General features: G+C 53.0%; 1 protein-coding gene across 4 annotated transcripts in view; it reads right to left on the bottom strand.

Moving 5' to 3' along the window:
• The window catches only part of ACVR2B (activin A receptor type 2B), a 38,282-nt gene extending 11,016 nt beyond the window's left edge, over positions 1 to 27,266 (bottom strand). Inside the window, exons 1-10 of one of the 4 annotated variants that reach the window (XM_045163911.1) lie at positions 27,087 to 27,263; positions 4,821 to 5,028; positions 4,464 to 4,573; positions 4,158 to 4,309; positions 3,936 to 4,079; positions 3,265 to 3,408; positions 2,799 to 2,947; positions 1,131 to 1,245; positions 353 to 491; positions 110 to 240 (exon numbers count right to left, since the gene is read on the bottom strand). In XM_045163911.1, the coding sequence (XP_045019846.1) occupies positions 110 to 240; positions 353 to 491; positions 1,131 to 1,245; positions 2,799 to 2,947; positions 3,265 to 3,408; positions 3,936 to 4,079; positions 4,158 to 4,309; positions 4,464 to 4,573; positions 4,821 to 5,028; positions 27,087 to 27,138 (1,344 nt within the window). In that variant the 5' untranslated portion in view covers positions 27,139 to 27,263. Of the gene's footprint in view, positions 1 to 109; positions 241 to 352; positions 492 to 1,130; positions 1,246 to 2,798; positions 2,948 to 3,264; positions 3,409 to 3,935; positions 4,310 to 4,463; positions 4,574 to 4,820; positions 5,029 to 21,851; positions 25,660 to 27,086 lie in introns of those variants that run through there. The other 3 variants (XM_045163910.1, XM_045163909.1, XM_045163908.1) reach the window with 3 other exon arrangements.
• Between the last annotated feature and the right edge of the window lie 408 nt (positions 27,267 to 27,674).

Here is a 27,674-nt window from a genome sequence, read left to right as displayed (position 1 = left end):
GAGCCCTCCCCTCTGGCCCTGCGGCACAGGACGTTGGGTGAAGCTCCCCTCCGGGCGTCAGCATCCTGCGCCCACAGCCTCCTCCGCAGCGCCCCCCACCGGCCCTCACCGGGTGTTTCAGCCAGTGATCCTTGATGGCGGGCCGCATCTTCTTGTGAACCACCACCTCCTGCAGCTCCTCCAGTGACGGGTGCTGGCCGATCTCCTCCTCAAAAGGCAGCATGTACTCATCCACAGGTCCTGGAAGAGAGAGTGAGTCCCGAGGCGGGGTTGGGGGGGGGGGGGGGGTCACCCGACTGCCCCACTTCTCCCCCACCACACCCAGGACGCTCGGGGCTCCTGCCCTACTCACCGTCGGCAGCTTTGCAGCGGGACACGAGCTCCCACAGCACCAGCCCCATGGCGTACATGTCGATGCGCAGAAAGGCGTCTCTCTGGAAGTTGATGGCTCCCTCGAGCACCTCGGGGGCCATGTACCGCCGCGTGCCCACCTGCGTGAGGACAGGGGAGGGGCTGTGGTCACCGAGCATGTACAGATGCACTCACAGGACATGGGAGCTACAGCCCGTGTGCACAGCAGGGTCATCGACAATGAGAGCTGTCCCCGATGGTCGTGGGGAGGAGGGGGCGGGGAGCCTACAAGGGGCACGATGCAATGAGACTGTGAATATCACTCCAGACAGTAGTAATCTACCACAGAACTGCTGCCTCTTTACTCCATCAACACCACAAGGGGCTCCACAGATCATGTGTATTTTACTGAGACTGACACCAAAAACAGAAGGGGGAGAATAGTTCAAAATATTAACAGCAGTTGTTTTAGGATGATCTGCTCAGGTTTAACTTTAGGTTACTTTTTCTCCAGGTTTTTGGTTTGGATTCTTAATATACACTTATTTATTTTTATCTTGTTTAATAATTACTGAAAGAGGAAAGGGAAATCTGTTTCTCGCTGACTGGCGCAGGAAGCCACGCCACCCTCCAGGCCTCACCTCCCCACTGGTGAAATGAGAGAATCGCCCCTGGGGTTCTCAGACAACTCTGAGCTCACGGGGTGACCCCTGTCCCCTGCCAGCTAACACCAGAAGGGCAGTGTCCACCCCTGTCTTCTATCCCCTGAGGCTTGTCACCTGCCCGTGAGTGTCCCCCGGAGGTTTCCCTGGCTCAAACCGAACAGCCAGGCCAAAGTCAGCCAGCACAGCAGTGAGGTCACTCTTCAGCAATACATTCTTGCTCTTAAAGTCCCTGTGGAGACAGTGGACCGAGATGGAGCCGAACCTGTGGTCTGATCGACCCTGCTCCTGCCTCCCCACCTGGACTCCCAGAGCCCTAAGCCGGGGCTCATCCCAGCCTGTGGGGAGCGGGGTCTGCACCAGGTGGGCAGCCGTAGGACAGCCCACTCCGTCAGTGTGGGGATCCCTAACTGCACTCCGACCAGAGCTGGCAGAGCAATGCCAACCCGTCTAGCCCCCAGCATCAAAGGCCAGTCCTCACATTCTCAGAGGTTTTAAGGAGGGGCACTGCAGCTGGGGATGTGAGTTTCCTGGCAAGAATTTACACCGTTTGGGATGTGAGTGAGAAGAGAAGTTTCAATGAATTTGCCTGATTCTGAGCAGGCCCCAGAGCAGAGGTCCCCAACCTCCACGATCTAATGCCTGATGATCTGAGGTGGAGCTAATACAGTAATAATAAAAATAAAGTGCACTGAAATGTAACATGTTTAAATCAACCTGAAACCACCCTCACCCCAGTCCGTAGAAAAACTGTCTTCCACAAAACTGGTCCCTGCATCCAGAAAGGTTGGGGACTGTTGCCCCAAAGGTTCGAGCCGCTCTGGAGGTGGTGCAGTGGGTGCTGGGGTTGCGCTCAGCCCTGCCTTTCCCCAGCAGGTCCTCAACTTCCTCATGCCTGTCTCAGCCTTACTCTGAGGACTAAACTGACGGACGAATGCTTAGGGCCACCCCGGCACACTTACTATGCACTATTGTTAGCCTGGACCCTATGAAGAGTCAGCATTCAACTGTGTTTGACTACAGAAACGGTAATTTCCTACAGTCAACGCCCTATGTCATGCATGTTATTCCCACTGCGGCCCTGCAGCTTTGAACCCCAGAATCTGAGGCTCCCTCACAGTCAGAGAGGAGCCTCCCTCCCACACTAAACTAGGTCATCTTTTCTGTGCTGCTGTTCCTTCACCTGTAAGAAGGGCTGGGGAAAATAGTACTTATCTCACAGAGCAGTTAGGAGGCTTAAAGGACCTGGCATTTCGGAGTGTCTAGAGTAGTGCCTGCTACTGTGATAAGGTAACAGACAGACTGGCTCTCAAAGCACCATCCGAGGACTCCAGAGAATCCCCGAGACTGTTTCAGGGGATCTGCGAGGTCAACATTCCTTTCATAATAATCCGTTATTTGCCTTTCTTAAAGCTCATTATCCCAGGACTACAGAGTTTTCCAGAGGCTACATACACACGTATACACATGTCGTCACTCTGACAGTTAACAGGATTTGTATGCTCTAATACAGCAAGGATCAACGCACAGAACTCCAACCAGGGACAGAATCAGCACTTCCTTCTGTGGCCACTGGAGGGCACCAGAGAACCAGCTTGCAAGACCACAGCCTGAGCAGACAAGGGTGGAAGTCAGGGGAAGGGCCAGGGTTGCCCCTGACACACCCAGAGCGGCTAAGCATGTTTATGAAACTGAGAACCACCCCCACCGGGCCCTGCCCTCAACCTCTAACCCTCTCTGTGGCTCCAGGTTAAGAGAAGAGAGGGCAACTGCTAACCCAGGTACCTGTGGGCAATAGATGGCTTGTGGCCCTCGCCCCGGCACCAGGGCACATCCTCGTGTAGGTATGAGAGGCCTCTAGACATCGTCTCTGCCACGTGACACAGTTCATTCCATGTGATGATGTTCCCCTTGAGGTAATCCGTGAGGGAGCCCTACAGGAGACAGCACAGGCTCTGGGCACGTGGGCAGGACCCAGCCCTGCCCCTGGAGGGCCGTACCCATGGGTCAGATGGCTGAGCTCCCCACCAGGAGGTTGGCACCGACGAGGCCAGGAGGGGCTGGGAAGCGGGTGATGTCAGACAGTGATAATCATGAAATCACTACTCCTGTTTGCAAGAACTGATCCCAGGGAGAGGGGCTCTTCCTGCAGACCCTCGTGTCCACACCCGTGGAGGGGGACCTCAGGGGAAGGCCACGGTGGGCCCATGGTCACCTCCCGCGGGAACAGGGTCTGCAGGGCAAAGCTCACCTTGTCGTGGAAGGCCGTGATGAGCCACAGCTCCGCCTCCAGGCTGGAGCCTCGCTTCTCAGCGGCAATGAACTGCAGCAGGTTCTCGTGCTTCATGCCAGGCGTGCTGAAGATCTCCCGCTCACTCTGCCACGACTGCTTGTCCTGAAGCAGGGAGGCGCGGCTGAACCCCACCGCAGCCATGCTGCCTGGCAGCTTCCCACCCGCTCCCAACCTCAGCCTGTCAGGGGGCAGGGCAGGACTGAGCCCGGCCAAGGACCACAGGCCAGCGGTGAGCCCTGAGATCACTAAGGCCAGCACCTGATTTACAACAGGGGGCACTGAGGTCCACAGTGACAGAAATGAGTGGCCCAGGACCACCCAACCAATGAGAAGCAGAGCGGGCCTGGTTCTGCCAAGTGTCCTGGGCAATGGCTCCGTTAGCCTGTGTCCAGGGCCTCTAAGCAAAACCTGATGTCAAAGCAAAACTCTGAAAACCAGGGTGGACGGAAGTTCTGCAAATTAAGGTTTCACAAAGCCCTACCCTAGGCCCGCGATAAACGCTGTCAACCGCAATGGGGCCCATTCCTCTCTCACCCCGCTTGCACAGGGTACGGACTGCTCTTGGGCAGGAGGGCTCAGGCCCCAGCCAGATGACCTGGAAACTCCCCCCACCACAGGCAGACACACACCTGGAGTGGGAAGATCTTGACAGCCACGAAGTCGTTCATGAGCTGCGCCTTCCAGACACAACCAAAGCGCCCCCGAGCCTTGATCTCCAGCAGTTGCAGAGGCTTCAGGCCCACCAGAGGGGACGGGGGTGGAGGTCCAGGGTCCTGGGGAGATCCAGGGCTTAACAGGATCTGGCCGTAATAGGATCTACCCCGCCCCACCCCGAGCCACCCCCGTCTCACCTCGTGGATGTCCACGTGGCCGTAGGGGGGCTTGCGATGTCGGTACATCCAGAAGGCCAGCAGGGCGATGAGGGAGAGGCCCCCGACGGGCAGCAGCGAGTAGGCCAGCACAGTGAGCAGGGTGGGGGCTGTCGGGGGTGGCTCGTACGTGACTGGGGGACACATGGAGCCCAGCGTCACACAGTGCGCCTACCTGTGCACCTCCAGGGCCAGACCAGAGACCCCTGCAGCTGCTCCCCACCCCACGCAGAAGCCGAGCATCTGGGGGCCAAAGCTGGCCCACAGCTGCTCCCCCCACACCCTCACCTTCTGGGCCGCCCGCCTCGGGCAGGTGGGTGAAGCGCTCGTTGCAGAAGTTGCCTTCGCAGCAGCAGAAGTACACCTGGGGGTTCTCCTCGGTGGCCACGCACTCCTGCCTGGAGGCACAGTTTCCCATCCACAACTTGGCTGAGGAACACTCCCAGGGCGGCTCAGCAAAAGCCCTCCCCACAGACAGAGATCCCTATGGGGAACCGTGGGGGTCGGGCTCCCCAGAAGCGGGACGCAGATCCAAGGGGGGGACAACCCCCCCCAGCATCACTGGGGACCTCAAAACCCGGGAGGGCTGGGACCCGGCGAGAGCCCGTGTGGACTCCAGACTCCCGGCCTCGGGGGCGCCGGCACCTGTCGTAGCAGTTGAAGTCGTCCAGCCAGCAGCCTTTCTTGACGAGCTCGATGGTGCCCGAGCTGTTGCGCCAGGAGGCGTAGCAGTGCAGCCGCTTGTCCCGCTCGCCCTCGCAGCGCTCCAGGCCGCTCTGGTTGGTGCGCTCCAGCTCCCAGTTGGCGTTGTAGTAGATGCACTCCCGCGTCTCGGCCTCCCCACGCCCCGAACCTGTGCCCAGGAGGCAGCTGCTGCTGAACCGCCCCAGGCCCCTGGGCTGGAGGAGGGGCGGGCACAGACTGGCAGCCAGTGCGCAGGGAGGGGCTCGGCCAACACCCGGAGCTCCGGGTGCCTCCCTGCGACCCCAGGCATGTCAGAATCACTGTGTGTGGTGGAGTGGGGCAGGAGGGTGATGCTAGACATGCCTATTCCTGGGCCCAGCCCAGACCCTGCCAACTGGAGTGGGGGCAGGATCTGTGTTTTTAACCATCCACTTTGTCCCAGGTGGTTTTGGTGCAAAACTCGGGGGCCACTTCAGAGAAACTAGGAGCGCAGCTTCCTGCCCATGTCTCTGTCTTGTCTCAGCAGCTCTGCTACTAAGAGGCGGGGCTGAGGGAATGGGATGGAAACGCTGTGGCAGGGCCCATGCTGGTGCCAACGATGCCCACACCTCCCCCTCCCCCCGCCCACCTGCAGCAGCATCGGCAGCTGCATACTCTGCAAAGCCCCCAATACAGAGGGCACACAGGACCCACTGCATCCATGGCAGCAAATCTAGTGGGGTCCTCTGGTGACCTGTGGGCCGGACCCCCAAGCTGGGCTACAGACGGGTGCTGGGCACAACCCCACCCTCCTTCCCCCGACTGCAGCACACAACATTGCCAGGCTCTTGAATATGCTCGGCTTCTAGGCTTCACACAAGTTACTACCTCTGGCTGCAAGATGTTCCCCACTGTCTCCTTTAAATGTTGGCTCTTCTCTCTCCCTGGAAGCCAGGCCAATTACTCTCCACTTCCACAGGCCTTTGCACTTCCTCCATCACCTCATTTATCCCCCGTGACTAATTGCCTATTGCTGTTTAAAGGGTTATTCCAGACATTCAAAAAGTATAAAAATAATGCAACCAAAGATAATCCCCCAGAGACAATAACATAATAAACACTCATATAAGAAACAAAGCATTACAAATGTGCTTGATGATTGCTTCCTAAATGTCAGGCTTCCCCCACAGGACTGCAAAGCTGATGCTTTGACAGCAGAAACCTTAACTGTCTTGAGTGCTAGAACCAGGTCCAGACACAGGCTGGAAAGATGGGCAGAGGCGCTGAAAGAAGGACGGACCAATAATCAGACAGAAGGACATAGTTCTCTCCTGGCTGGAGCTGGATTGTCAAGGGAGGGGAAAATGAGGGATGGCCTCAGCCTGCAGCCCAAGCCCTAGGGTCCATCTCCACTCAGACAACAAGCCTCCGCGCCCCGTATAAAGCTGGGAGCCCGCCGAAAGAGAGAAGTCAGCACACAGCAGGAGTGTCCCAAGCTTGGCCCAGCTCTTCTCTCCAGGCTACTAACCAAGCAGGGACCCCTCTAGCCACTACTGTGAGCAGGACCCATGCGGACAGGGCTGGGAACTCCAAATCTCAAGGCTCCAGGTAAGACCCGGGGCTCAGGATGACCGTGGACCCACACCTGACAAGATCCTCCTACACGTGCATGCGTGCTAAGTCGCTCAGTCATGTCTGACTCTTTGTGACCCCATGGACTGCAGCCCGACAGGCTCCTCTGTCCATGGGATTCTCCAGGCAAGAATACTGGAGTGGGTTGCCGTGCCCTCCTCCAGGGGATCTTCCTGACCCAGGGATGGAACCCATGTCTCCAGCGCCTCCCGCACGAGCAGGCCGTCCCTTACCACTAGCGCCACCCAGGGAAGCCCACACACCAACTGAAAAAAAGGGGCCTCGACCCCATTCAGGTCCTGGTTTGGACGCCTCCCAGCAAGTGCCCCAACCACCTCCTGCCTGTGTTTCCCCACTCGTGTAAAGAGGATGCTAACGAACCCACTCCCTTGGCTGTCCCAAGAATGACTTGAGTTATTGCATTTTAAGTGAGAAAGATGCCTGGCACTATCACTGTGATATCAGAGTCAGACCCCTCCCCACTGCCAACACCATTTCGTCACAGCACAAGCCCCCCGCCCCATGAGGCTGGGGGTGTGCACACCCACACCTGCAAGAGCTTTGTCCCCCAGGGGGACTCGGGGAGACCGGGAGGCTGCATGCCGCCCCACTCCCAGACTCTGCTGCCAGCTGGAGAGGAATCCCCCTCCTCCCTCCTCCCTGGCACTCCTTCTGCACACACTCAGCTATTTATAGCCTCTGGCAACACTCCAACCACAAGGCCGCCTCCGCCTTTTAATAGACACAAGGCTCCTGCCCACACTCATAGAGCCGGGCCCCCTATACAGGAGGCTCCCCCAACCCCAGCCCATTCACCCATCCCGGCAGGAGAAGAAGCTGTGCCCGCACTTGCTGCCTCAGAGCCCAGAGGGGCACCTCCCCCTAAGACATGAGGGTAAGGGGTTCATTCTACCCCGAGCACCAACCGACCTGAGCACTAGCCTCTCAAGGAAAAGGTATACAAGCAGCAGTGTCCCCAAGAGGCGGTCCTTATGTTCCAAGGAGTCTAAACCTCGGAGGGAAGACACCCCTGGCGCTCCCCAAGCCCCCAGTCCAGGCGAGACATGGAAACCCCAATCCTGGACACACAGAACCACACGCAGATTCCACTCGGAACCGATGATCTGAGAGCAGGATGGACCTGAATGGGTGGGCCCTGACATGCAAGGTCTGTTTCCCAGGCCAGCTGGCCTTGGATGTACCCAACTTGCACTTGGGGAGACAAGGGGGAAATCCAATGGGGAGACAGAGAGGGCTGGAGACCTGAGGCAGACCTCGGGGGGAGGGGGTGCAGCCGGAGCAGCCACGCCTCCCCTGGGGTCCTCCGAGCTCTGGGTCTAGGGAACATTCAGCTCAGCCAACAGCTCTCAGAGGTACCACAGACCCCAGCAGCCAGCCGGCCACTGTGCTCTGCCCTTGGTTCCTGGGGCTCCCTGAACAGCCCCGCCTCCCTGTGGGTGCAGTCCCCTTACACCGTGGAGTGGTGAGAATGGGATGCCAGCCACCCCCCACCCACCTCAGGCACCAGGTCACCACCCCCTGCTCCCTGCAGGAGCCACCAAGCCAGAGAGGCGGCCAAGTGAGGCAAGCCCAGCCTTCTCCCGCATCGTCCAGCCTCCAGGTCTGTGCAGAGATGAGAGGCAGCCCCCACCCCGCCACACAAGTGCACACAGGGGCAGCCAAGGAGGGTCCCGAAGGTGGGGGCACCCAGCGGCAATACCCGGATCTGAGTTTGTGACTCCGCCTCCCCCGGTCCACACAGGATGCTCTTCACCATCTTCCCCACGACCAGAGTAGGATGGCTGGTGTGTGCAGGATAAAGGGAACCTAAATGGAGGTGAGGAGGAGGACTGGAGCACACACACACGTGTGCACGCACTGTGCAATGACACGCACATACAAGAGGCAGAAAAGAATCCCAAACTGGACTACGCCCATCTCTGAACTTCTCCCACACAAGAGAATAACTCTACCCAAGATGTTTATTAAGTGTCAAAACCGGGTTTTGGGCCCAAGGCTGCCTCGCTGTGGAGTACACACGCCCTTCACCTGCTCTTGACGCCGCTACTCTCCGTGTTAGCGAACAGCTCACTGCACGGCCAGACCACCACCTCGGGGGCCACCCTCCTGTTGGACCTTGAGGGTCCCTGACAACACTTGTTGCCGTGAGCCCTGCCGCCATGGGCCCTCCTGGGGTCCTTCCCTGTGTTTCCTCATGAGCGGGTGCTCCTCTAGGGGATACACCACGGATTAGAGGTCAGACATGGGGGGACACAGGGATGAGCATCTCCAACTCACAGGTCACGGTCACACTGTTCTCCCACATGGATGTACTCTGTACGTGCCCAAGAGACTCCAGACCCACTGAGCCACTCCCTCAGCCCTGTGACGTGCTAACCGGGCCAGGGTGAAATCGGACGTCACGGTTCTGATCCCCATTTCCTAATCGCTTGTGCGAGTGGTCATGCGTGTGTGAGTCAGCTCCTTCTGAAAACTGCCTCTTCACATCCTTTCCCATTTTTCCGCTGGGCTGCTTCTCCTTTGGGTTATAGAAATTTTTTATATGTTCCAATAAAACTTTTCTTACTACAAAATAACCCCTTTCATTTGTTTGTTTGCTCCGTGCCAGAAAGCCTACTTTAATGTGACGCTAACACAGCTTTATGACACTTCTTTTAGTTAGCATTTTCCCAATTCATCTTTATCCAACTCGTACTTCAAATCTTTCTGTATCTTTTTTTATCCCAACTCAATCTAATACTGTCTTTGATCTAACATTGAATCCCAGGTCCAGGAAGATTCCACATGCTGCGGAGCAACTAAGCCTGCCCACCAGAACTACTGAAGCTACCTGCTCTAGAGCCCGAGCTTCATGACCAGAGAAGCCAGTGCAAGGAGAAGTCCACACACTGCAACCAGAGAGCAGACCCCACTCGCCACAACTAGAGAAAGCCTGTGCATAGCAACGAAGACCCGGCACAGCCAAAAACCCCCCGACTCTAGTCCCATTACAAGTACCACTATGAAAACTGGAGCTATCAAGGGAACATTTCATGCGAGGATGGGCACAATTAAAAGGACAGAAATGGTAAGGATCTAACAGAAACAGAAGAGATTAAGAAGAGGTGGCAAGAATACACAGAAGAATGATACAAAAAAAGGTCTTAATGACACAGATAACCACGATGGTGTGATCACTCACCTACAGCCAGACATCTTTGAGGATGCGCCTTGGGAAATGTTAGTACGAACAAAGCTACTGGAGGTGATGAAATTCTAGCTGAGCTATTTCAAATCCTAAAAGAAGATGCTGTTAAAGTGCTGCACTCACTATGTCAGCAAAATTGGAAACCTCAGCAGTGGCCACAGGACACTCCAATCCCAAAGGGCAGTGCCAAAGAATGTTCAAGCTACCACATAACTGCGCTCATTTCACATGCTAGCAAGTTCCTGCTCAAAATCCTTCAAACTAGGCTTCATCAGTACTTCAACTGAGAACTTCCAGATGTGCAAGCTAAGTTTAGAAAAGGCAGAAGAACTAGACATCAAACTGTCAATATCTGTTGGATCATAGAGAAAGCAAAGGAATTCCAGAAAAACATCTGTTTCATTGACTATGCTAAAGTCTTGATCACAACAAACTGTGGAAAATTCTTAAAAGAGATGAGAATATCAGACCACCTTACCTGTCTCTTGAGAAACCTATATGCAGATCAAGAAGCAACAGTTAGAACCAGACATGCAACAACAGACTGGTTCAAAACTGGGAAAGGAGTACAACACCTGTATATTGTCAGAGCAAAAACAAGACCAGGAGCTGACTGTGGCTCAGACCATGAACTCCTTATTGCCAAATTCAGACTTAAACTGAAGAAAGTAGGGAAACCCACTAGACCATTAAGGTATGACCTAAATCAAATCCCTTATGATTATACAGTAGAAGTGAGAAATAGATTTAAGGGCCTAGATCTGATAGATAGAGTGCCTGATGAACTATGGAATGAGGTTCATGACATTGTACAGGAGACAGGGATCAAGACCATTCCCATAGAAAAGAAATGCAAAAAAGCAAAATGGCTGTCTAGGGAGGCCTTACAAATAGCTGTGAAAAGAAGAGAAGCGAAAAACAAAGGAGAAAAGGAAAGATATAAACATCTGAATGCAGAGTTCCAAAGAATAGCAAGAAGAGATAAGAAAGCCTTCTTCAGCGATCAATGCAGAGAAATAGACGAAAACAACAGAATGGGAAAGACTAGGGATCTCTTCAAGAAAATCAGAGATACCAAAGGAACATTTCATGCAAAGATGAGCTCGATAAAGGACAGAAATGGTATGGACCTAACAGAAGCAGAAGATATTAAGAAGAGATGGCAAGAATACACAGAAGAACTGTACAAAAAAGATCTTCACGACCCAGATAATCACAGTGGTGTGATCACTGACCTAGAGCCAGACATCCTGGAATGTGAAGTCAAGTGGGCTTTAGAAAGCATCACTACAAACAAAGCTAGTGGAAGTGATGAATTCCAGTTGAACTATTCCAAATCCTCAAAGATGATGCTGTGAAAGTGCTGCACTCAATATGCCAGCAAATTTGAAAACTCAGCAGTGGCCACAGGACTGGAAAAGGTCCGTTTTCATTCCAATCCCAAAGAAAGGCAATGCCAAAGAATGCTCAAACTACCGCACAGTTGCACTCATCTCACATGCTAGTAAAGTAATACTCAAGATTCTCCAAGCCAGGCTTCAGCAATATGTGAACCGTGAACTTCCTGATGTTCAAGCTGGTTTTAGAAAAGGCAAAGGAACCAGAGATCAAATTGCCAACATCCGCTGGATCATAGAAAAAGCAAGAGAGTTCCAGAAAAACATCTATTTCTGCTTTATTGACTATGCCAAAGCCTCTGACTGTGTGGATCACAATAAACTGTGGAAAATTCTTCAAGAGATGGGAATACCAGACCACCTGATCTGCCTCTTGAGAAATTTGTTTGCAGGTCAGGAAGCACCAGTTAGAACTGGACATGGAACAACAGACTGGTTCCAAATAGGAAAAGGAGTTCATCAAGGCTGTATATTGTCACCCTGTTTATTTAACTTATATGCAGAGTACATCATGAGAAACGCTGGACTGGAAGAAACACAAGCTGGAATCAAGATTGCCAGGAGAAATATCAATAACCTCAGATATGCAGATGACACCACCCTTATGGCAGAAAGTGAAGAGGAACTCAAAAGCCTCTTGATGGAAGTGAAAGGGGAGTGGAAAAGCTGGCTTAAAACTCAACATTCAAAAAACGAAGACCATAGATGCCGTTTCCATCACGTCATGGCAAATAGGAGAAAAAGTGGAATCGGTGACAGATGTTATTTTCTTGGGCTCCAAAATCACTACAGACAGAGACTGCAGCCATAAAATTAAAAGACGCTTGCTCCTTGGAAGGAAAGCTATGACAAACCTAGACAATGTATTAAAAAGCAGACACATCACTTTGCCAACAAAGGTCTATATAGTCCAAACTATGGTTTCTCCCGCAGTCATGTACAGATGTGAGAGCAGGACCATAAAGAAGGCTAATTGCCAAAGAACTGATGCTTTTGAATTGTGGTACTGGAGAAGTCCCTTGGATTGCAAGATCAAACCAGCCAATCCTAAAGGAAATCAACCCTGAATATCCATTGGAAAGACTGATGCTAAAGCTGAGGCTCCAATACTTTGGCCACCTGATGTGAAGAGCTGCCTCGCTAGAAAAGACCCTGATTCTGGGAATGATTAAGGGCAGAAGGAGAAGGGAGCAACAAAGGATTAGCTAGCTGGATGGCACTACCAACTCAATGGACATGAGTCTGGGCAAATTCCGAGAGATAGTGAAGGACAGGGAAGCCTAGCGTGCTGCAGTCCACGGGCCTGCAGAGTTGGACACGACTTTGCGACTGAACAACAGCATTTAAATTTGTTTTTTCTCTACCGTTACCACCTTTAGATTATCATTGTAGATCCCATTTCAGGGACTTCCCTGGTGGTCCAGTGGCCAAGACTCCTTACTCCCAATGCAGGGGGCCTAGGTCTGATCCCTGCGCAGGGAATTAGACCCTACATGCCGCAACTAACTCCTGGCCCAGCCAAATGTATGTCTGTTTTAAATTCCATTATTTCAGCCACTTCTGGTCTGGAAGTAATGGACCCTATTTCCATTCCATTGTAAGCTAAGCTTTAACATGTACATTTATGCTAAAAGCCGAACATTAATCAACAACTCTCCTATCCCTTATTGGAACTTCACTGTTCTAATTACCTTCATCCAACCTACATTAAATTAACATATTTGTGTTCCACATGTAACCGATTGTTCATCTTCTTATCTGCCTCCCGAAGCAGATATATTTGGGTTTTACACAGTCGGCATCTTCTTCTCAGCTCATACATCCATCAGTTGGTCTGCGCACCCATTCATTCTGGAACTCCACTCTTCCTTCCAGGACCAGTGTCCTTCCCACGAAACACCTTCCTTCAGTACAGAGCTTTGGATAAAGAAGCCTTCTCTCTGAAAATTTGTCATTTTGTTCTTCTTCCTAACTGACTCTGTTCTTGTTCCTAACTGACGGTTTAGAAGAACATAACCTTTCAGGTTGAGTTATCTTCTCTCAGCATCTTGAAGGTATTATTCCACTGTCTTCTGGCTTTTTCACCCTTACTGCAGAAAAGTCTATGATTAGTTTACCTTTGTAGATATTCTGCCTTTTCCCTCTGGTTGCTCTCTTAGATCTGCTTCTTGCAATTTCACTAATGAGCTATATGTTTAAACTTATTTGTACTGCTCAGAGGCATGGGCTTATGCAGTTATGTGCTAAGTCGCTTCAGCTGTGTCCTATGGACAGTAGCCTGCCAGACTCCTCTGTCTATGGGATTCTCCAGGCAAGAATACTGGAGTGGGTTGCCATACTGCTCAGAAGAATATGCTTTTAATCCGATGATTCACATCTTTCACTGACTCTGAAAAATTCTTTGTTGTTGTTGCTCAGCCACTAAGTTGTGTCCGACTCTGTGACCCCATGAACCGCAGCACACAGCCACCTCCCTGTTCTTCACATCTCCCGGAGTTTGCTCACACACATGTCCATCAAGTTGGTGATGCCATCCAACCAGCTCATCCTCTGTTGCCCCCTTTTCCTCCTCCCCTCAATCATTCCCAGCATCAGGGTCTTTTCCAACAAGTTGGCTCTTCCTATCAGGTGGCCAAAGTATTGGAGCTTCAATATCAGTCCTTCCAGTGAATATTTACGGTTGATCTCCTTTAGGATGGACTGGTTTGATCTCCTTGCTATCCAAGGGACTCTCAAGAATCTCCTCCAACACCACAGTTTGAAAGCATCAATTCTCCAGTGCTCAGCCTTCTTTATGGTCCAACTATCACATCCGTACATGAGTACTGGAAAAACCACAGCTTAGACTATACAGACCTTTGTCGGCAAAGTGATGTCTCTGCTTTTTAATATGCTGTCAAGGTGTGTCATGGCTTTTCTTCCAAGAAACAAGAGTCTTTTAATTTTGTGGCTGCAATCCCCGTCTGTAGTGATTTTGGAGCCCAAGAAAATAAAATCTGTCACTGTTTCCACTTTTCCCGCATCTATTTCTATCTCCCTGTTCCATGTTCTGACATTCCTATTACAAGCACCTGACCATCAGATCAGTCTCTCAACTCTGCTTTCATATTTTTCAAATCTGTGTCTGCTGCTGCTGCTGCTAAGTAGCTTCAGTCATGTCCGACTCTGTGCGACCCCAGAGACGGCAGCCCACCAGGCTCCCCCGTCCCTGGGATTCTCCAGGCAAGAACACTGCAGTGGGTTGCCATTTCCTTCTCCAATGCATGAAAGTGAAAAGTGAAAGTGAAGTCGCTCAGTTGTGTCTGACTCTTAGCAACCCCATGGACTGCAGCCCACCAGGCTCCTCTGTCCATGGGATTTTCTAGGCAAGAGTACTGGAGTGGGGTGCCATCGCCTTCTCCAAATCTGTGTCTAAACACCATTATAGATAATTCCACAGATCTTACTTCCAACTAATTAATTCTCTCTTTAGCTGGGTCTAATTTGCTATTTAGTTCTAATTAATTTATAAATTCAATTAATCTATTATTTTATTTTGACAAGTTCTACTTAAAAAAAAACCTTCTTGGTCAATTTTGATACTTCCATTTCTTGTCATACTTCCAAATCTCTAGTTTATATAAAGTCCATAATTTAACTTCCTAATAAACATCTGTTTATCCCACTTGTTACTTTTGATGATTTCACTCATGGAATCTTGTTTCCCTGTGTGTTTTGGAATTTTGGATTCTGTTTTTGGATACAGAACTTATGTTCAATGGCGGCCTTTTCTGTGGGAATAAAAAGTGAAGCCAAGTTTGAAGGGGCAAACTTCCAGAAATAATTTATATTTTTGCTTCTGCCAAATTCTGCCAAATTCTCTAGGACATTACCAATCTGGAATCACTGTAATTATTCAACGTCAGGTTCCCAGGAAACACAGATGGTATAAACTTCAACTCCAAGCTCATGGAAGCACACAGATCTATGTTACAAATTCTCAAAGCAAACTACCCACCTCCCCAGCAATCAACAATTCATCTATTCCCTTTATCAGCAAAAGAATGTTCCCTCTTGTCCACACTTTCACTGAATGAATAACCCTGCAGAATCTTATCATGAGAGAGCCTCAGTCTCAGTTCCACATCTTATCTCCTGCGCCTCACACCCTGCTACTAAACCCACATCTTGAAATTATGGAAAGAGGCAAAGTCCCTCAGGAAAAAGCAGCTTTAGCCAGTGAAAGGGCACAGCTCTAGCTTCCAGCCCACTCTTGCTTCTCCCTTTTTTATACATGCAATTATGCATATACATTTAAAAAGGATATTCGCTATACTTTATCCAGCATTTCCATGTGTCTTGTATAACGATGTTTTTTGGCTGTTCTGTTCACTATTATCTCCAGAAATGCAAGTTCGGAGCAATTTTCAAGGGTGACAAGAGGAGCTCTACCAGCCTGCATGCTAAGTCACTTCAGTCGTATCCAACTCTTTGAGACCCTCTGGACTACAGCCTGCCAGGCTCCTCTGTCCACAAAATTCTCCACAAAATGGAGTGTGCTGCCATGCCCTCCTCCACGGGATCTTCCCCACCCAGAGATGGAACCCAAATCTCCTACATTTCCTGCACTGACAGGTAGGAGGTTCTTTACGACTAGTGCCAGCAGAGCAAGAAATCAAGCTAGGTCACCTCGAGTCACATTCAACTTCGACTTTGTAAATGATTCCGTAACACCATCCAGAGAACAAGGCTGGGGCAGTGAGGGGGTGGCGGATTTCCCTGGTGGATCAGTGGTAAAGAATCCGCCTGCCAATGCAGGAGACAAGGGTTCAGTCCCTGATTAGGGAACATCTCACATGCCATGGAGCAATTAAGCTGGCACCACAACTACTCAGCCTGCACTCTGGAGCCTGGAAGCCAACTACTGTAGCCCGTGCGCCCCAGAGCCCTGCTCCAAAGAGAAGCCACTGCAGCCAGAGAGGAGCCCCTGCACTCCGCAACCAGAGAAACCCCAAGCAGCAACGGAGACTCGGCACAGCCAAAACTAAAACATACAATTAAAAAAAAAAAAACAAGGGTGCAGGACCATTCTCCACAACACGTGCTTTTCTCCAGAGCCCATCATTCCTGAAGGACACTGGCAAGAGAGCTTGTAGATAAAAGGTCAAGGATTTTACACAAATGTTATTTTTGCTCCCTCCTGTAATCCCACTAAAACCACAGCAAAGAAAAGGTTTTTAAGGCATAAACCCATAAAGACAAAAGGAACAGCAAAGAACCACAGAAGTAAAGTTCTGAAGCCGGAAAGCAAATATACAAGTGGACAATGGCCACACGGACTCCTAAACTGGCTGCAGAGAAAGCTGAGCAGCAACATGATTTCTACCACCTAACATCTTCATCCCACTTTAGAGTTTGTCTTCTTCTGGCTCCCCCTCACTCTATATCTCTGGAGTCCCAAACCAAAAAGAAGGACTCACTATACTCACCCTCTATTTAAAATTCCAATTCCTGTCTTCCTCGCCCCGCAAGGGTGTCAAGTGCAAGGCTCGGCCTCTCAGTTGCCCACGTGGAACTGAAAACAGACTCAGATGTAAAAGTCACCACCCAGGGCCTCTGCAGTCACACAGATCCTGGCCTGGTAGGTATTCCCTATCTTCTTAGCTGTACAATGCTTTCAACCGGAGGTATTTTCTCTGTTTGTCCATCTTTTCCAGGTGCCTTCAGAAAGACGGTTGATCCTGATCATCAAAAGAGGGAACCTCCGTATCTACTTTGACCCAGTTTTTAAATATATTTTCAGGACTATATATAATAGCTCAAGAGGACACCTCCACACATACACAGCAACTAAGATCTCCAGTGCAGATAAGACTGCCCATCTGCTACTGCTAATCTGCTAAGTCGCTTCAGTCGTGTCCGACTCTGTGCGACCCCATAGACGGCAGCCCATCAGGCTCCACCGTCCCTGGGATTCTCCAGGCAAGAACACTGGAACGGGTTGCCATTTCCTTCTCCAGTGCATGAAAGTGAAAAGTGAAAGTGAAGTCACTTAGTCGTGTCCGACTCTTAGCGACCCCATGGACTGCAGCATACCAGGCTCCTCCGTCCATGGGATTTTCCAGGCAAGAGTACTGGAGTGGGGTGCCACTGCCTTCTCCAAAGACTGCCCATAGAAAGTATTAATCAAGAACACTGACCCCAACGCAGAGTCCTGAAGAAAGTTAACTTCCCTTCCAAAGGGTAAGTCAAAGGCAAAACAATCCCCTTTCAACCAACTTCATTATTTTAGACTCTTGTGAACTGAACTGCACCTCCTTGTCCTCAAATTCGTAACCAGCAATATGACTGTACTAGGAAATAAGGTCTCTGAAGAGGTAATTAAGGTCAGTCAAGGCCACATGGGTGGGGCTCTAATAGGAATTCTGTCCTTGTAAGAGGAAGAGACACACCCAGAGAGAAGGCTGTGTGAGGACAAGCAAGAAGGTAGCTCTCTGCATGCCAAGGACCAAGAGCTCACCAGGAACCAATCCTGACAAAATCTTGGTCTTTGATTTCAAGCCTCCAGAGCTGTGAAAATTAATTTCTGTTACTGAAGCCCCCGAGTCAGTGGCATTCTGCAGCCTAAGCAGATTACTACCCAGACAGCGCCCATCACCTGTGCAATGTGGAAAGCTGGCTGGGAGGTCACTCACGCTAGAAACAGTACCCACTGACTCCCAGCTCCACGAATAGGGCCTGACAAGCAGGCTCACACAAGGAATCCCAGGAAAACAGCAGTGAGAGAACAGAGCGCATGGTGAGGAAGGAACTCGGAAAGCAGGGGCTTTGGAGAACAAGCCATCTCAACCTGCCCTCTTTCATTCTTCAGCCAGTCAGGGCAGAAGAGGGTGCAGGGGAACAAGCCACACGCCCATCCAGGAACTGAAGCTCACGCAGCCCCTTCTGCTGTGAAAAGCCTCTCCCCAGACTCCAGGCCCATTCTTCTACAAGTTTCTCCCATCCTCCCTACCTCCATCATCGCCACACGTGGGACCGGAAACAGCCACGCCCAGAGCTTGTCAACCGCACTGGCTGCGCCAGTAGAGCCTGCCCCCCACAACCTTCAGCAAAAACCTCAGCCCCTCTGGGCATGGAGGCAGCGGGCAGCCTGACTGGTGAGCACACACAGACGCACAGGTGCACATCCACCCCGAACCCGGACGCATCCTGGTCAGTCCACTGCCACCTCCCTCTGTCGGCACAGTGACTCAGACGTGGGAAGCAGCCTCTCTGGAGCTCCTCAGACACCAGGTCAGCAGAAGTGGGCATCCTTCCTGTCTGGGCACCCTTTGTGAGGTGGGCGATTTCCAAGCTCTGTAACCTACCATTACACAGGGACACAAACACACATACACACCACCACAACACAGCATAACTATGTGTAATCGTTTCTCGATATCCATATTAAAATTCAAAACGTACATGCCCTGTGACTCCGAACTCTCTCTTCTTGTCATCAATCCTTAGCAAACAATCTGCATAAACTGAGCAATCAGAAAGTCCATCAACAGGAGACCAGACAAAAGGCAGCCTATCTCTGAACTCTGAAATTTCACACTATTAGAAAGACTGAGGTGGATCCATAAACACTAAAAAAAACTGCCAGAGCAAGTCTCTGAGCTTAAAAAGCCATGACGGGGACCTCCCTGGTGGTCCAGTGGTTAAGACTCCACGCTGCCACTGCAGGGGACACAGATTCCATCCCTGGCCAGGGGAACTGAGATCCTGCATGCCATGCAGTGGGGAAAAAACACACACACACCACGAAAACCACGACATGTGACAATGTGGATGCAAGTTACGAAACACGGTGAGCAAAAGATGGGGACACAAACCGTTCACCCTGCAAGATTACATCCTTTTAAAGCACAACGGCAGCTTCCCTTGTGGCTCAGCTGATAAGAATCCGCCTGCAATGCAAGAGACGTGGGTTCGATCCCTGGGTTGGAAAGATCCTCCGGAGAAGGGAAAGTATTCTGGCCACTCCAGTATTCTGGCCTGGAGAATTCCATGGACTGTATATAGTCCATGGGGTGGCAAAGAGTCAGACACCACTGAGTGATTTTCACTTCACTACACTTCAAAGCACAATGCCAGGCTAAACTAACATATGCTATTAAAAAAAGGCAGTGGTTACCCTCCAGGGTTTAGGGGTCAAGACTGGAATGGAGAAAAAGAGGGGACAGTGGGGAAGGGGCGAGCATCTCCAGCTGGATGCTGAGGACATCAGCATATTCAGTTTGTGAAAATTCCTCAAGTTGTCACTTATGGTAATTACACTATCCTATACATAATTTATACTTCAGTTAAATGTTTGAAAAAGGGTAATACCATTTTAGGTTAAAAAGAAAAAAACAGCTTTCTGTCTTTCTCTAAGTCTAATATTTCTATAGATACACAGGTTAAACTCCACCAACTGGAGAAGGCTCATTTCTGGAGGAGGATTCAGAAGGCAGACAGAGCTGGCAAAAGAGACCATGGGTTCCCCTGTAATATCTAAATTTTTGCAACTAAACCCATGTGTTACTTATAAAACTAAAAATTAACAAAAATTTTAAATGGGACAAAAAATTACGGCCAAAGTGACTATTACTATCAACTACACCCCAGATGGCCCACCAGGAGACCCTAGGATGAGCGCAGGTTTGGGAGGGGCTTTTCAGGGAAGGGAGACAGGACTGTCTCCCCCACGGAGTCCTGCAGGACTCACTCTCAGGTCGGGGTGGGGGCTTCACAGGAGGCACCAGCCAGGTGGGAAGGGAAACCAGAATTCACCTGACTCCTCTGCCCCTCTATTTTCTAAGCTCCAGAGCAGATGAACCCTGATTCCCTTCTGCCCTCAGGGCACCAAAGGCTCTCCTCTAACCCCTACTCTCTACTAGTAAAGAATCTGTCTGCCAAGGCAGAAGACATAAGAGTCATGAGTTCACTCCCTGGGTCAGGAAGACCCCCTGGAAGAGGGCCCGGCAACACACTCAATATTCCTGCCTGGAGAATTCCATGCACAGAAGAGCCTAGCAGGTTACAGTCCGTAGGGTCACAGAGAGTCAGATGTGACTGCAGCAACTAAGCCGGCAGGCTTGCACTCACTCCCACCCAAGCCAGCGATTCCAAGGGGGGCTCTGGTCTGCCTGGCCTGTGAGGCCCTGAAGGGAATGTCAAACTTGGACAGGAGGGTGACTCTCAAACAGAATACAGTAATGGTTTCTTAAGCCAGGGTTGCCAGTCCAAGACTCTGAGAACTCACGCATGCTTTCCGAGTCAATGAGGGGAAAGGGGTTAGGAGAGTTGTCAGTGATACTGGACGTTAAAAGGCATTGTCCTCATACCTGCAAACACTGTGCTCCACTACACAGGCCAGGGGGAGAAAACATCCTGGCATCAACACTCAAGAGCAGCAGCTTCCAGGTCAGCCTCCCGTTTTCATTGGTGCTTGTTTAGGAGGCAAGCAGCGGCCCCTCCCTCTCCTTGGATGGACAGACAACAGCTGGTCTGGTCACATCTTCCCCGAAACGCTGGGCCACCAGCCCCAGGAAGCAGCCTCCTCCATCCTCCAGCCAAGTGCTTGGGTTTCCAAGCAGCCTTCCTTTTCCTTCCCCAGAACTAATTTTAGCCTCCTTGGTTGTCAGAGTGGAACTGAAATAGTCGGCAGAGGAGCGTTTGCAAACAAGAATATGCGTTCACCTCACAAAACGCCTCAGCTCCATCCCAGAAACCGGCCAGAGAGAAGTCAGCCCAGCGAGTGGCAGGCCAGACCCCTAGAAGCCACCCACACCCTACCCGGGGAGGAGGAGGACTCACATCCGCCCACACTGGGGCAGCAGCCTTCCTTTCCCACACCCACTCCCAGCGATCACGTGCCCATGCTAGGGCTGCCAGTCCCTGAGAGAGTTTGAAAAAGGCACATGTATGTGCACAGCTAGACAGGGAGAACCAGGGCAAGGCATGGGGCTGCCCAAATGCAGCAAGCCAAGACTAATCCTGGGCCAGGGGAGGCCTGACGAACTCCCCAACAATCTCAGCCTGCGTTACCAGCCGGCTTCCAGCGCCTACCATAGTCTCAGACAGAGAGAGCACTGTGAAATTTCACCATCAGGCTCAGAAGGGGCCAGCGCCCTCCCCTCTCCCCCATCCCCATCCAACAACCGAGGCATCCAGGGGCATCCAGGGGCAGGACCGCAAAGACCAGGCGCCTATGGGGCTGGGATGGCAGGCCGCAGTTTAGTGGCGAAAGCCCAACAAGGGGGAGGTGTTTATTCTGGAACAAAGAACAGGTGACAGAATGGAAGGGAAGAGAAAAAAGATGAAGAATCCTGAGACGGCAACAAAGTCCCCTTTGGGAAGACCCAAAAGATGGAAGCAGAAAGTCTCAACACCAACAAAATAAATAAATAAATACAAACAAAATAAAAACCTTTAAGCACTTCACACACAACACACAGCAGCGACAGGGAGCACTTGGAAACTGAAGCTTTGGGGACTGCTTCCTCCCACTCTGTAATAGTGCTCAGTTCAGCAAGGTGTATTTTGCTGATCTCAAGATCAGAAAGGAGATCCCCCGCAGAAGGCTCCGGAGGAGTCGAGCCGCGAGTAGATTGGGGGAGGAATGAAGGAGGAACAGGGAGCTGCCAGTCTGCCAAGAATAACCAACAGGCGCCGGAAGAGATCAACCCCCGGGTCGGGCCGTGGTGCCGGCGCCCATCTGGTCTCCAGCCTCCAGCCGCGCTGCCCACCACACCTCCCCGGGCCCCATACCTTTGGGGAGAGGCGGCGCCCCCGCCCCGGTGTCCACGGCCTCGGAGCCCCAGGCCCAGGGCGGCGGTGGCTCCCCAGGGTGCTCGGCGGCCGGCCCGCCCGCAGGGCTCGCGGGGGAGGGCATGCCCGGTGCTCCGCTGGGCCCGCGTCAGCTGCCAGGTGCGCGCCCAGGGACACTGAGCGGCGCAGAGGCCCGGCCCGGGCGGGCGAGGCAAGATGCGAACCTGGCGGTGCACTCACAGTGGTGGGCGGGGGCGGCAGGCAGGCGGTCCGGCCACCCGCAATCGCCGCCTCCCTGAAACCTGAACCACTTCTGGGAAAACTCAAGGACGCCAGGATTCTCTCCACGGTGGCCAGCGGCACTCCTGAAGCACAAATTTGAACCAAACCCTGACGCTGAAGCAGGAATCTCCCAGACTTTTAGAATCCAACCTTCCGCCCTGAATCTTATGAGGAGAGAGTGAGAGTGAGTGAGTGAGTGAGTGTGTGTGTGTGTGTGTGTGTGCGCGCGCGCGCGCGCGCGCTGGGGGGAGGGAGTAAGGGGGATGGTATTAGCCATTAACCCCATCTCCCACAACTCTCTGTCCCTTTAAAATCATGAGAACATTCTAGATCAGGTTCTCAATCAGGTGATTTATGCTCTCTCCACTCCAAGCATTTTTGGTTTTCCGGATTACAAGTGCTATTAGCATTTTGTGGGTAGAGGCCAAGGGATACTGCAAACCATCCTACAATGAACAGGACACCTCCCCCCCTTCCCACCTATACAAACATCAAAGAATCATGGGATCCAAATTGTCAACAGTGCCAAGGTTGAGCCAGCCAGGACCCTGCCTGAGGGCTGTCTGTCCAGTGTCATTCTCAAAAGAAGGATCCAGATCAGTTACTGCCTACCTAGGTCCCCAGATCCCAGCCTCTGGTAAAGGGCCAGTATTTACAAGTAGATCTAGGGTACTCTGGTCCTCACTTGCTCTACTCTAAGTTCCCAGGCAGGAGGCTGAATGCACAAGCACTCAAGGGAGGGCTTCCTGAAGAAGGGGGTGGGGGTGGGGGGTGCAGGGAGGAAACCAGGGCTGGCATGTGGACAGTGGGCAGGGTCACACAAGGCAGAAGTAAAGAGAAGTCGTGCGCAGTGGCTAGAACAGGTAGGTGGAACCCGCCCGGTGCAGCATGCCCGCCAAGGACAGCACGTTGTCCCCTGAAACAATGGGCAGGGCAGGCCGGAGAGCCAGGCCTTCACAAAATCCCACCCAGGGGGCCACAGTTACCTGGTATCGGTGCAAACAGTGAGTGTGCACCCAGTATGCACTCACTCTCACACGCACTCTCTATTTGCATTTTCCTGGGGGAAAGATCCACAGCTCTCATCAGATCCTCAGAGTGTACGATGGGCACGCTTCACTGGGTTCCCCAGAAAGGAAGTTCCTTAGGCTAAGTGCCAGGAGAAGTCCAGGTGCTACCTGGGGGAATCGGGATGACCAGAAAGACCCTGCAGAGTAGTGGGTGGCCATCAGGGCCTCGTGTGTTTTCACCCAGGTGGACAGCCTGGGAGGCTGGGTGAGTGTCTCACATCATCTACCTTGGAAGCGTCTCTAAGAGCTGAGGAGAGTGCCCACTCTTCCCCAGGGGGCAGCCCGGCCAGCCAGCCAGGGCAGAGCCTGGAGTGCTTAGCAAGTACAAGGACACGGACACCCTTCCCCGGGAAAGGGTACCGGTGGCCCGTAACTCTCTGGTCTGTGTCCCTGAGAGCTACCACTACACTGGGCCTGAGAGTCACTTCACTCATTGCATACACACATCCCCCCGAGGAAATGGAGCACATCTTTGGGTGGGAGAATAGTTGTCTATGAGGACAGCAGGGAGCAGTCAGGGCTTGCACCTTCTGGGGACAGACAGAAATCCGGTCCTCCTCCCCAGCCAGGGGCCCCTGACATTTCACTCAGCATACTCTCCAACCCACAGGCCCTGATCTAAAGCCCAAGCACACAGACAGAGGTCAGGATTCTTGGGGGATACACAGATGCGTGTCTGGGATATCCTCTGCAAGGCAAGAGCCAATGACTTGTTTCCCAAAGACATTTGGCCAGGCACGGATCACAGAAGACTTGCAAAACTCACTAAGGCTGATCTTGTATCAAGCACTGTATACCATGACTGCAGCATCCATTCTGCCTTTTCGAATAGGCCTGCATCATCTAATATGGTAGCCACTAGCAAAATGAGGCTACTGAGCATCTAAAATGTACAAAGTCTGAACTGAGACATTCTGTAAGTATAAAATATGCCATGGATTTTGACGACAGTAAAGAACGTAAAAAGTCTGTTTTAATACTGACTACAAGTTGAAATGACTGTGTTATATACATTAGGTTAAATAAAATATACCATTAAAGTCAATTTGCCCTTATTATGGGCTGAATATGTCCCCTAAAAATTCTTACGTTGAAACTCTATTGCCCAATGTGATGGGATTTGGATATGGGGTCTTTGCAAAACATTAGAGGTTCATGAGGGTGGAGCCCCCTTGATGGGGTTAGTGAAAGCAAAAAAAACAAAACAAAACAAAACACAGTGCCCCCAGTATCCCCACCTGAAGCACCAGGAAAGGCCATGTGAGGATACAGTGAGAATACAGCCATCTGTAAGCCAGCAAGACAGCCCTCACCAAAACCTGACCATGCTGGCATACTGACCTCAGACTTCCAGCCTCCAGACTGTGAGAAGAGTTAAGTCACACCGTCTGTGGTATTTTGTTATAGCGGCCTGAGGAGGCTAAGACACACCTGTTTCTTTTCCCTTTCATTAACAAAACTACCAGAAAAGTTTAAAGTCTTCTATGTGGTTCCCTCTATATTTCTGTTTGACAGTGCCGTCCTAGACCTTCCTTCTACCAGGAGGTGGGGGTACTTCTAAACAGCAAGCCCAGGGTTTGAAGGAAGCACATCCAGGAGGATGGCGGAACAGGAGGACCAGCTCTGCCACCACCGGGGTCTGCTGAGGCTCCTCCCATAGTTCCTCACAAGTCAGGCAGTGGCCACCAGAGGACTGAGACCACGAAAAACACACAGTGACTCCCACCTTCCTACAGTAAAGAATCCGTCTGCAATGCAAGAGACCTGGGTTCCATCCCTGGGTTGAGAAGATCCCCTGGAGGAGGGCATGGCAACCCACTCCAGTATTCTTGCCTGGAGAATCCCCATGGACAGAGGAGCCTGGCCAGCTACAGTCCATGGGATCACAGAGTCGGACATGACCGAGCCACTAAGCACACACACACAAGCACTGCCCAAGCCAGGGAAGAGCATGGAAATCCCAGGGACCCAATCCCACCCTGCCTCACCTAATCAGGCGGAGACCTGAGACTGGTCAGGACAGAAGAGCTAATTAGGGAAGAGGCCACCTCTGAAGGCCTGGTCTCAGAAGACCACAGCACCTCCAGGAGGAATCCAGAGACAGCCACGTGAGCCGCTGCTTGCCTAGTAAGTAGGCTAGCTGCAGCCCTTCCCTCTAAAGGCCAATGTCTTCCTTCACTTCAGAAATCTCTTGGGAGAAAAGCATCTCAAAGCAAAACTTCAAAGGCAGAGAAAGGAACAGGTTCAACACTTTGCTTCTGTGACATAAGAAATGGCTCCAAAAGACCCATGACCCCCTTCCATATTGTGCCCAAGTACCAATAAGGGGCGGTTTCCCAGGCGGCTAGTGGTAAAGAATGCGCCTGCCAATGCAAGAGATCCAGGTTGGCTCCAATAAGGGGTGGCTTCCCAGGTGGCTAGTGGTAAAGAATGCGCCTGCCAATGCAAGAGATCCAGGTTGGCTCCCTGGGTCGGGAAGATCCCCTGGAGGAGGAAATGGCAACCCACTCCAGTATTCTTGCCTGAACAATCCCATGGACACAGAGGAGCTTGGCGGGCCACAGTTCATGGGATCGCAGAGTCGGACATGACTGAGAACGCATGCATCCACCAATAAGGAGTCTCTGTCTTCCAGTCGCTGCATTCAAGTTACGCAGCTCCAAGCCCCACAAGGAGAAGTTACTTGCCTTCGGTGGAGAAGGCTAAGCCATGATACACCAGAAAGGAGGCCGGTAGAGTGGGAGTGGGAAAAGGAGATCCGGGATCCCCACCCCAGCAGCAGCCCGGGGATCCCAGCCCCGCCCCTGCACTCCCGGCCCCGCCCTTAGCGGGTTTCCCAGACTCTAAGCTGCTGCCACCGCGGGCGGCAGGGGACCCGCGCTGCATGTGTAATGGGGGCTGGGAACAAAGACGCACAGGACCAGCTCCCCGGCTGCCGCGCACCAGCCTAAGAGACCGTCCCGGGCTTCTCTCTGAAGCTTTAATGCGCGGCTTGCCAGAGCCATCCGAAGCCTAGTGCGGAGCCTGTCCGCGCGCACACTAGAATAGGGCGCGTCCCAGTACCGCTAAAAGAGGAAAAATCTGTGCGCCGGCCAGGGAAAAAAGCGATCTCCCAGAGGAACTCCGCGTGTATATACAACCGCACCCACCCACCCTCAGCCGCCAGCACGCACGCCGAACGCTAGCAGGGTCACCCGCCCCCGCCACGTGCTTTCCCAGAGGTCAGAACGAATAGGGACCTGTTGGTTTTTCTTCTCGCCCCACCTCTCCTTCCAGGTGCCCCAAAACAAAGCAGTTCCTCGGAGTGACCGCACCCCGCGTACCGGGGCGCCGCAGGGAAAGCAGGCGCAGGTGGGAGCTGGCGCCAACGGCGCACCTCCCGGGGAACACCACGCAGACATGGTGGGGTGGAGTGCAGGAGACTCCTCTGGGCTCTGTGAAGCGGCCCGCTTCGCTCCGCTACACCTAAGTGGCTCTGAGGGTCGCGCAATCCTGCCCCCAGCCGCTGCTGCACCTACAATCCCCCTACCTCCGTATAAGATCTGCCCGCCCCTCTTGGCCACCTTCCCCATGCTCCGATTTTCGTCTCACTCTCCCTGGGTTCCACGCGCCCATATTATAGTCTGAATCCCGACCCTGGGGTCGCCTCCGCGAACGGGAGCCCCGCAGGCCGCCGCACAGGCAAGATCAACACCCCCACCCTCCAAGATCAGCGAGCGGGGCGCCCTGCGCGCCCCCTGTCCCCGCCCCGGGAGGTGCAAGCTGGGTGCAGGTGGCGCGGCAAGGAGGCCGCGGGCCCGCCCTTTGTTGGTAAACACCGCGCGGCGCCCGAAGCCGCTCCGCGCGCCCTTCCTGCTCCCCCCACGCCGCGCCTCGTTCTTACCGGCGCACAGCGATCCCCAGAGGAGGGCGAGGGCCGCCCAGGGCGCCGTCATGTTCCGCGGCGCCGCCCCGCGGACACCCGGAGCCCGCGGGCAGGGCCGCGCGGCGCTCCCGGGGCGCGCAGGGCCCGGCGGCGGCTGCGCTCTCCTTCCCGCTCCTTCCTTCGGCCTCGTTCCCCGCGCGTTTCCTGCGCCTTCGTCCCCGGCAGCGTGCAGGCTCCAAGGGCCGGACGGCGGGGCCGGGCTCAGGGCCGCTGCGGGCGGCGCAGGCTTCGGCCCGGGCTCCGGGACGACGCGGGGGCCGGGGGGCGGCGGCGGGGCGCGGGCCGGGGCGCGCCCGACTCAGGCATCGCGCGGCGGGGCTGGGCCCGGGCCCCGGGCACAGGGGCCGAGTCCGGAGGGGCCATGAACGGGGGGAGGGGTGGGGGGGAGGGGAGCTGAACCGAGTCCAAAATGGCTCCTGAGCCGCGGCCGCGGAGCCGAGCCAGCGGGGAAACCCGGATGTTGGATACAAAGAGGCGGGCGAGCTGGGAGGGGAGGGGGAGGGGAGGCGGGCCCTCCGGCCGCGTGGTCCGCGCCCCCCTCGGGGG

The sequence above is a fragment of the Bubalus bubalis genome, chromosome 21 (assembly GCF_019923935.1).
Source record: "Bubalus bubalis isolate 160015118507 breed Murrah chromosome 21, NDDB_SH_1, whole genome shotgun sequence".
Classification (NCBI taxonomy): domain Eukaryota; kingdom Metazoa; phylum Chordata; class Mammalia; order Artiodactyla; family Bovidae; genus Bubalus; species Bubalus bubalis.
This window is presented reverse-complemented; position numbering and strand designations above follow the sequence as displayed.